Genomic DNA, 10,008 nt, shown 5'->3' with positions numbered 1-10,008 from the left:
CTTTGTATGCGGGGAGAAGGGCCACTTTAGGGATAACTGTCAAAATATGGTTGAACCCTTAAAGAGGAGTAAAGGCAAGGTGCTTACAAGTGTCAAAACTTGGGATGACTCTTCAAGCGAAGATGAACCTCCAAGGACACACAACCACCGCTCTTCATCATGCTCTTCACGGTCATCACACAAATGCCTTCTAGCAGAGGTAAAACAAGTATCCCATCCTCTAGTGATGATAGTGAGGATGAATGTGATGATGAGGGAAACCCTCCTTAGATGAACTTGTGCATACCATTAAATTTTTGATGAGATCTGCACTAAACAAAAGGCCCAACTTAAAACTTTGAAAAATAAGTTGATTAGCTCTCAAAATGATTATAAATGTTTGCTAGAAATTTTTTAAACATTTGCAAATTTGAATTGTGAGCTAACAACTAAAATTGAGCAATTAGAGTCTAATGCTCCATCCTCAACTATCAATGATAGCCTTATCAAAAAGAATGAAAAACTTAAGCCAAAGTTAGCTATCTCTCAAGAAGCTATTGAAAACTTGCTAGAGAAAATGGAAATTTTTAGCATACACAATAATGAACTAACTACTAAGTAGAAAACATCGGTAGCACCACAAGATCATCTTTAATTGAAATTCCTGAAATCATTAAGAAAGATGCTTCTACTTCTTACTTTGATTTAATTGATGATTGTAATCCCTGCAATCAAGTTCTTGTTAAGAATGTTGTCATAGAAACATGTTCGGATGAGATTGCAATGGAGAATGTGCAATTAAAGCAAGAGGTGGCTCGCATTGGCAATGCCTTGTATGATAAAAAGGCAAAGCTAAACAAATCCAACCTCCTTAGGATAACATCACTGCTGAACAAGTCCATGGAGGGACAAACTGTGATTTGTAGGCTATGCCACAAGGAAGCCCACAAGTCTTACCAATGCAAGGCAAAGACCGGGGATAAGAAAAAGCAAGAGCTCAAGCCAACAAACAAAATCTCCAACACCTACATCAACAATATGGACAAAAAGGCCATTGACCATATTTGATCAAGAAGAAAAAGAATGGAAAGGTGATAGCGATCAAGGCCAACAAGAAAGCCAACAAATGAAAGGGGCCAAACACATCTGGGTGCCAAAAGAAATTATTTCAACCATGAAAAGCACCAAGAATGTTTGGATCCCAAGAGGGAAGTGACAAGTTCGAAGGACCTCGAAAAATTTGGAGACTTGGTAAATTTGGGATGTATATCATGGGATGCATCATATTGGATCAAGTCTATTGCCAAGTGGGTTAGTGAATACTTTGGATCCAAATTCCCCACCCATGACTAAGGTAACTAGATTTATTACATTTTTTTGTTTTTAGATATGAGTATCTATTTTCTTATATCTAGTTTTAACCTTACGTGCCTAGTTTTTACATGTGGTATTTACTTTTGATTATAATTGCATGCATACTAGGTCAATCATATGGTAGGAATGCTTGCTTTTAATTCATATTCTTGAGCAAACCTATATGGTTTAAAATGTTTAGTTAAGCACGACACATAGCTTATTTAACATTCCTAAGTAAATGACACTAATGCTTCAAAGTTTATATCCTACTAGTGGTATTCTCCAAATGGTGTCATTTTGACTTATATGTGACAATGCTCTGATTATAGATAATTTGCCCCTCTCGATATCAAAATAAAATTGCAAGTCTCCTGCAAGTATTCAAAACTTGTATGCACACTTTCAGGGGGAGGTTACTCTATAATCTAAGTCTTTGAGACTAATACTTGTTTTCAAGTCTATTATGTGTAGTAGTCTGATTAAAGGAAAATGGAGTCCCTAGAGAAAGACAATAAGTTTCCACAACAAATCTACAAGAATTTTCAATTGATTCCACAATTGGTATCATTTACATGTCTTCTCCAAAATTTGATTATACTATATTACAAATCTTATGCTTCCCATGTTGCTATAAATGCATATGTTGTCAAAATATATCTTTTACCTATGCATAGGGGGAGTTAGTCTAATCAATCATGTCTTGTCCCTCTCTTTCTCATGTGCTTTTCCTAAGTAGAGGATCTCTGACAGAGGGAGTATATCTTCGACTATGACAAAGGGGGAGAATACTCTTTCAAAGGGGGAGAACACTTGTTTAGGGTGAGTAAGATTTTAGAGCTACAAGTCATAAATCCTTTAGAGGGTAGGACTTTTTGCTTCCTATATGCTTTTAATGTCTTCCTTTTTGGTGTTTGATTACAAAGGGGGAGAATTTAGGGACCAAAGCAACACAAAATATATCAAACACTAAACACCACCCAATTTCAAAAATTTAAAATCTTGATCTTACAAGTGGTTTTGGTTCTACAAATATCTTTGGTCCAAAATAGTAAGTATGTGGATTATGGAGTTAGGGGGAGGCTTAAGTCCATAATCTCACATTGTGGGGACATTTATGCATCCTAGCAAGTTTCATCAAAATATTTGATATATTTGCTTGTTTTGGTTGTGTTATCATCAATCACCAAAAATGGGGAGATTGTAAGTAAAATGGACCCTGACCCATTTAGCAAAGTGATTTTGGTGTTTGATGATCAACATAATCTTGTGGACTAATATTTCCCAAGTGTTTGTGTGTTGTAGTTCACAGGATGCGAAGTGGATTGGACTGGGGCTCTGAGGATGCAACACCTCAAAAAGACATTATAAGACCCATAGAAGACATTACAAAGCCATATTGAAGACACTTTATGCATGCTAAGAGTCCAACACATCAAGAAGTAGAAGTGGAATGCAAAGCCACAAAACAAAAGTGAAGTTGACAAAGTTGAGACGAAGAGCTGACTGAATTGGAAGTGTTTCACAATATAAAATCAACTAAAACTGACATGGATTAAAATTTTACATGTAGAGAATTTTATAAGCTTTATAAAAAGTCCAAGATCATCAAAATCAGAGTTCGAAGCTAAAAGATATGCCCACAATACAAAATTGGGATTGCCAAAAAAACTGTAGCAGGATAGGAGCTGGTTCACCGGACTGTCCGGTGTGCCAAATTTGCTCAAAATGGTATGGATTCAACTTTGGGATGTAGAGAATTTCATAAGCTTTCCAAAAAGTACAAGATCATCGAAATCAGAGTTCGGAGCTAAAAGTTATGGCCAAAATACGACAAGCAAGCATGGACGTCCGGTGCACACCGGACTGTCCGGTGCGCCATGTCCGGTGCGCCATCTTTGGAAGATCTAACGGCTACCTTTAGCGGCTAGTATACGTGACATGTCTGGTGCACCACTGGACTGTCCGGAGCACCTACCTCGTGCGTCGTAGAACTGCTTTCCAATGGCTAGTTTCGAGTTGGGGCCTATATATACTTCACCCAACCGGCCATTTGAAGGTGTGGAAGTTCAAGCAACATACCAAGACATATTGTAGACATTTCCAAGTGCTCATACACCCAAGTGCTTAATAGAATCACTCGGTGATTAGCGTAGATGCTTTGCGAAGTGCTTAGATTAGTTAGACCGCTTATGCGCTTGCTCTAGGTGAATCCTAGTTAGTTGAGTGAGTTTAGAAAAACCACACAACCCCTCGGCTCTTGTGCGAGTCGTTGTAATTGTATCGAGTGGGACAAGAGTCTTGCGAGACCGTGACAACCGAGTTTGTGTAACGGCCGCCACCATGTACCGAAGGGAACGAGGCCCGCGACGTTTCGACCGGAAGCTCGATAGTGGAGATGGTGGGGAGCGTCCGAGAGGAGCCGGAAGTGGATCATCATTTGCACGTGGGAAAGGCCCATGACTCTCTACGGGGTTACTCAACCGAGGTGTTTGGCCCTCGCGTGGGCTACCCTTTGCATAGGGGCACCAACGAGGATTAGTCAGAACCTTGTGTGGTTCCGGATACCTCGGTAAAAATATCGGCGTCCTCCACGAGAGTTTGCATCTCTACCTTACTCTTTACCTTTCGCATTTATATTAAGTATTTAAGTTTCAATCTCGCATTTCTAGTTAGATTATTTAGGATTGAAACTTAGACCTTGCGGTAGAGATAGAAACACTTATATAAAACCTAGTTTGCACATTTTAGATTATTTATTTGAATAGGCTTTGCTTTAGGGATTTAACTGTGACCTAGTTTAGAAATAGTTTTAAAAGTCTTAATTCACCCCCTCTTAGGCGTCACCGTTTCCTCTAGATTATATATGAACATATGTTGTGTCTCTCTAAAATATCATGAATTTCTAAGGCTTTTTGTGTGTTATTAATTTCTTTCTGCAAAACAATAAAATACAATTAAATTCATAAAATATTCTAGGGTCGATTTTAAATTACCAAGATGAATAAACATTATATAAGAAGATAACCTAAATCTCCACATGAAAATGATAAAGTAAAATATTAATTCTTTGAAACCTATATGCTTAGAATGATTTCACGTGTAACTCACAAAAAAGTAGAAGTGAAATGAAAGAAACAGTTGTCGTCTTGTAGATTTTATGGTCTAAATTTTTTTTTGATTATATATTTTTGTGGATTATACATGGTCATATGTTACGCCTCCATAAAATTTCATGCATTTTAAAGATATTTATGTATTATTAATTTCTTTCTGCAAAAACTCATCAAAATGCAATTAAATTTATAAAATATTTAGTGCTAACAAAAATCATAAATAATTTATCAAAACTAATAAACATTCTATAAGACGATAACCTAAAGTATTGTCCAAAAGTTGTTGGAGTATGTTGTAAGGTTCTTATATTAAAAAAATAGGCTACGACTACGATCAATGCACAGGCCTCCGATATGTTCACGATCGCATGTGCCCAGTCAACTTGAACAGTGTAAAAGCAGTATGCATCACGCAATGAACGCCTGAAAAAACTTTCCTAACTGCATTTTCAATACCACCTTGGTTTATCTACCAAGTATCCCTACATGATGCTTTAACAGCTAAGGGTATGTTCGGTTACACCAATCCAGAGGGGGATTGGAGGGGATTTAATCCCCTCCTAGTCATTTTTTACTAGGAGGGGATTAAATCCCCTCCAATCCCTCTCTGGATTGGTGTAACCGAACAAGCCCTAAATGGGCAGATGCCTCATCCCAAAACCACATATGGGTGAACCACTGGCAAACACGAAAAAGGGCTGCCTATACTAATTCCTGTGGTCTGCGATTGCAATCAAGAAACCAGATATACAAAACTTTACACGGCGGAGATTAGGATTTTCCTGCTCGTTGCTGCTTCATGCTTGCTCTCCGGGCTACATCCCACGGCTTGTGTGGCACGCCGACGCCTTGCTGCGAGGCGAAGAACGACTCGTATCCTGGGGAGTCGAAGGCAAAGCCAGTGTGCTTTGATGACTCCCGAGGGAGCATCGACATCATGTAGCTTCTCGCTTCCTGTGGGCTTAGGTGGCTGGTCTCGGGTAGCTGCACCCTGCTGTACACGTGGGGCTCGTCCTTGTGCTGCTCCTGAATTATTTGGTAGTCGTAGGGGAATAGCCACCTTTGAATCCTGAGACAACAACACAGGATCAGAGGTGGTTGACATGGTCAAGTAAAAAGTTGCACTTTGTCATAATTTCACAGGAATCAGGCATCTTACGATAAATATAGGAAATCACCAAACAGGGCAATGATCGGAACAAGCAAGATTGTCATATAGAAGAAAAAGGTGCTCATCAGAACATAAATCACAAAATACTCATTTTCCTGCAAAAGCAATAAATCATGAGGAAGGAAGGAAGCCACCACAGGAATAGTAGATTATTCGAATCAGATCAGTAAACAAGTTCACCTGTCTGTCAAACGACGTCATTATTGCAGAGTATATGAAAATAAACATAAACCAGGCCACTATACTGCCAGCCACACTGATGTAATGCCACCTCGTTATAGAGTTGCATGCCATGAGAAGGCGGAGATTCACAGTTACCACGACACAAGTAAAGGCCATAGTGCTAACATCCCATAGGCCAAGAATCTTGCCAGATGAACCGTGACCATGCTGACTTGCAGCTGCAGTGAAGTAGAAGAACACTATTGACTGATAGAAAGCAAAGAAACCCCACACTGCAATCACTCTCCACTTGAAGAATGAATTCCTGATTCCTTCCTTGTAAAGCTGTGGGTATTTTTTTGACAGTGACGCGCTAACATCCTGAAAGGAGTCAGTTACTCAGTTTAGTGTGATGCAGGATATAACTCCATAAGCAAGTAAGAGTAGTCATACCTTATCAAACAATCCAACTATAATTACAGGTAGTGCCGTGAAGATAACATTATATAGAGACTGAAACCAGTCATCATAAAACCGCTGACCAGAAAAGCCAGTTTGGAAAGTGAACCAGAACTGAGTTAGTGTAAATGTCAGATTCTTGTAGAAGAAGTATGTGATAACCTGCAACAGAACATCTCATATTCAGTACTTTGAACTATATAGAGTTAAAGGTGAGCAGCTATAGCCATACCTTGCAGAGTCTCAAGTAAGACCACCGTCCATGTACAAGAAGCAAATCAGTAAGAAAACGAAACTGGGCAATGGCAAAGTCGCTAGCCATAACAGCTTGCATTCCTTCTTGGCCACTGATGCCAATCCCAACATGAGCAGCTTGAATCATACTCACATCATTAGCACCGTCACCAATGCTGAGAGTTATTTTCTGAGCGCCCTTCCTAACTAAACTTGTAACCTACATATACAAATTAAATGACAGAATTTTTAAATTTTCATGTAACTAACATACTAGATTGTGCAATGAAATTATGAAACCATAAAATCAATCAGAGAATATGCCACGTTTGCTTTGAAAATGGACCTGCCAATCCTCTCTTCCTACTGGTTTGGTTTGAGGAATGGAATGGCCTAGCCAATCAACACCTCATCCCAAGTATGCACATAGGACTGGTATCACAAAAGAACTGTTAGACTGTGTATGAGTGTGTGTGGGGGCCGGCACCACTGTTGGGCTGCCGGCCCATTAGGGTTAGAGTTGAGTCTATATATTGTACCCCTTCTCTATGCAATACAACAGTTCACTCTTCTACATGGTATCACAGCATTAGGTTTAGGGTTTTTCCTCCTCTCCTCCCACTACAGCCGTCGGTGGCTCCCTCCCACCCAGCCGCCGCCTGCCATCGCTGCCCCCGGGAGGCCCAACCTTCCCTCCCGGAGGCGGCCTCCCAGCTCCACAGCCGCCAGGGAGCAGGATCCCAGCCGCCACCTCCCTCCAACCCCTACAGCCGCCTGCCCCAGGACCAGCCGCCGCCCCCCGGGAGGCTCATCCTTCCCTCCCGGGGGCGGCCACACCCCAGCCGTCGGCACTCTCCCACGGCCGCCGAGGCCTCCCTCTTTCCCCCACCCCGTCCGTCTTGGATCCAGCGGCGGACAGCAGCAGCGGCGGCGCGCACGCGACGTTCGCAATGGCGGCGCGGGCAACCTTCGTCGTCTGCGCCGCGCTCCTCGTCCTGCTCTCCGCCACCGGCTCCCTCGCCCAGTCCTCGGCGGCCGTGCCGGCCAAGGCGCCGCCCAAGTCCTCCAAGGCCACGTCGGCCGCCTCGCCGACCGACGCGTCCACCCCAGCCGTCGCGCCCGCGCCCAAGTCCTCCTCCAAGGCCAGCCCATCGGCGCTAGCCGTCGCACCAACCACCCCGGCACCCGTGGCGGCGCCGGCCACGCCAAGGCCCAAGGCCCCCGCGCCCGCCACCAACGCCGCCGCCCCGACCCCGGCCACCCCTGCTCCCGTCGCCGCTCTCTAGCCGCCCTGGCCCTTGGCGCAGACGCCGCCGCGGGGCTGGGCGCGGACGTCATGCTTGGCTGTGGATCTGGACGTCGACTCCCTCTCCGTTGCGTCCTTCGCCGGCCTCCATCGAGCTCCTCTCCCTGCTGGCCATGGCATCCGTCGCCCCAGGGACCCACCTCCCTTCCCCATGGCCGCAGAAGCGCCGCCCGACCCCTGGTCACCACGACCCGCACCGCCTCTCTTCCTGGTCGTGGCTCCCTTTCCTCTCCCCTTTGGCTGGCCAGCTCTAGGATCGGCGGCACCATCAACGGGCCCCCTGCCCTCGCCCGAGCCGCACAGCAGCGCTTCTCTCTTCACGCCTCTCCTGTCGTCGGCGTCAACCAATCCTGCCAGGTCCAGTGCAAGCCCCTGTCCGGCTGGACCCGCCCCGTCGCCCTCCCCCTTCATCGCCTTCGCTGAATCCGTCGCTGCCGCGACCTTCCCGGCTCGATCCGCCATCCCTTTGGCCGGATCGCGTCTTCCCGGCTGGATCCGTCGCTGCCGTGGCCTTACCGGCCGGATCTGTCGTTTCCCCTTCTTTTCTGCCACGGGCGCGGACACCATGACCGGCGCAGACGCGTGCGCTGTTGTCGGCCTCCCTGGTGGGGCTTCTTGACGCCCGGACGATCGAAGAAGCAGGAAGGTCAGCCTGCCCGTGCCCTTTTGCTGTGTCGCCCTGCCGATCGTTGACGCTCGAACGTCGACCCCTCCCGAAGATCAGGCTTATGTTGTCTGTCTCACGACCGCGACCACCTCGACTTCGGCTACCTCGGCATCTAGGGGCTATCGTCTTCTTGGAGCACACACCGGTCTCTACTTCAGTCGCATCATTCGCACCATCACGACGCTACGACTGCGGGGGGATTTCAACCCGTCGGCTCCTACCTTCGGCCTCTACTCCAGTCTCATCATGTGTGGTGCCCCCGTTGCGACTGCGGGGGGATGTTAGACTGTGTGTGTGACAGTGTGTGTGGGTCGGCACCACTGTTGGGCTGCCGGTCCATTAGGGTTAGGGTTGAGTCTATATATTGTACCCCTTCTCTATGCAATACAACAGTTCACTCTTCTACAAGAACCGTGGTGCACCACCCTATACAAGATTAGATGATACCTCAAGCTAAAGAATAAAGAGCATCGATAAGGATGAGAGCTGATAACAGAACGATCACACATCAGAAATGCAATTCATAAGTACATGAGTGTACACAGTATGCTAAAGAGTAAAAACCAACCAAAGTAGTAAAAGCATCCATTGTATATTGATTAGTAATATATCTAGTAAAAAACATGTATTCCTTTTTCTGGCCTCTGTGTGTGAGTTTTTTTCCAACAAAATGATATATTATTAATTCTTCAGTGGGTAAGATGAAAGTGGTACTGCAAGAAATGTTATTTACCTGTGCCTTTTGCAGCGGAGAAACTCGGCAGCATACAACTGAGTGGCAACTTAGACTCAATCCAAGAAGATCAACACGAAGAGTTGGGTCCAGTGCATACATCAGGCATCTACCATCAATAATGAGAGCCAACTTCCTTTCAGGGGTGCTAATCAAAGAATGTCGGGCTTCCTCGTGAAAGCTTTTCAGACTCTGTTTTACTGAATCTTTAATAACACGTGCAATTTCCACAGGGTCACCCTGAAAGGACAAGTTATGTATGGCACATGTAGGAGTAGATATGCAAAAAACTATATGCTGCTGGTGGTAAGTTAGTTTACACCAGGCTGCAATAATATAGTTGTTTATTCTTGACCCAAGTACAAACAAATAAGAAAATTGTAGCCACAAGCTACATCCAAGATAACCATCAACAAAATAGCGAAGCTTAAGCACCAAGGAAGAACAATCCACACAGAACTATGAAAATATAATGAGGTTTTTTTTCTCGAACACGAAAGAGAGTTGCATATCATTCCATTAAGAGAGGAAAAAAGAACAGTACAAAGGAGAGACAACAATACCCCTCCCCAAGGCAACAGTAGACCAGAGCAACTAGCCTCCCACAACTAAGGGTGTATCTGGTTGAGCTATGGCTTTTAAAAAAACTGTTGTGAGCTGCGGACTGTGAAAAAAGCTACTGTAGATTGTGGGTCATAGAAAAGTTGTAAGTTGTTTGATTCAAACAAGTATAAAAATCACCTCCTATCTCTATTTTTCTTGAAACACTCTTTATTTTCACCATTTCAAACAGCAGAAAGATAAAAGCCAAAAACCAGAGCAGCGTTG

General features: G+C 44.3%; 1 protein-coding gene across 1 annotated transcript in view; it reads right to left on the bottom strand.

Annotated features, from left to right (window-relative positions):
* Positions 1 to 5,060: 5,060 nt before the first annotated feature.
* The window catches only part of LOC100193152 (uncharacterized), a 49,326-nt gene continuing 44,378 nt past the window's right edge, over positions 5,061 to 10,008 (bottom strand). The window contains exons 22-27 of the mRNA NM_001399091.1: positions 9,181 to 9,420; positions 6,473 to 6,694; positions 6,235 to 6,402; positions 5,800 to 6,162; positions 5,608 to 5,714; positions 5,061 to 5,517 (exon numbers count right to left, since the gene is read on the bottom strand). Of these exons, the coding sequence (NP_001386020.1) occupies positions 5,220 to 5,517; positions 5,608 to 5,714; positions 5,800 to 6,162; positions 6,235 to 6,402; positions 6,473 to 6,694; positions 9,181 to 9,420 (1,398 nt within the window). The 3' untranslated portion in view covers positions 5,061 to 5,219. The remainder of the gene's footprint in view (positions 5,518 to 5,607; positions 5,715 to 5,799; positions 6,163 to 6,234; positions 6,403 to 6,472; positions 6,695 to 9,180; positions 9,421 to 10,008) is intronic.

Source organism: Zea mays, chromosome 5 (assembly GCF_902167145.1).
Source record: "Zea mays cultivar B73 chromosome 5, Zm-B73-REFERENCE-NAM-5.0, whole genome shotgun sequence".
NCBI classification, from domain to species: Eukaryota; Viridiplantae; Streptophyta; class Magnoliopsida; order Poales; family Poaceae; genus Zea; species Zea mays.
This window is presented reverse-complemented; position numbering and strand designations above follow the sequence as displayed.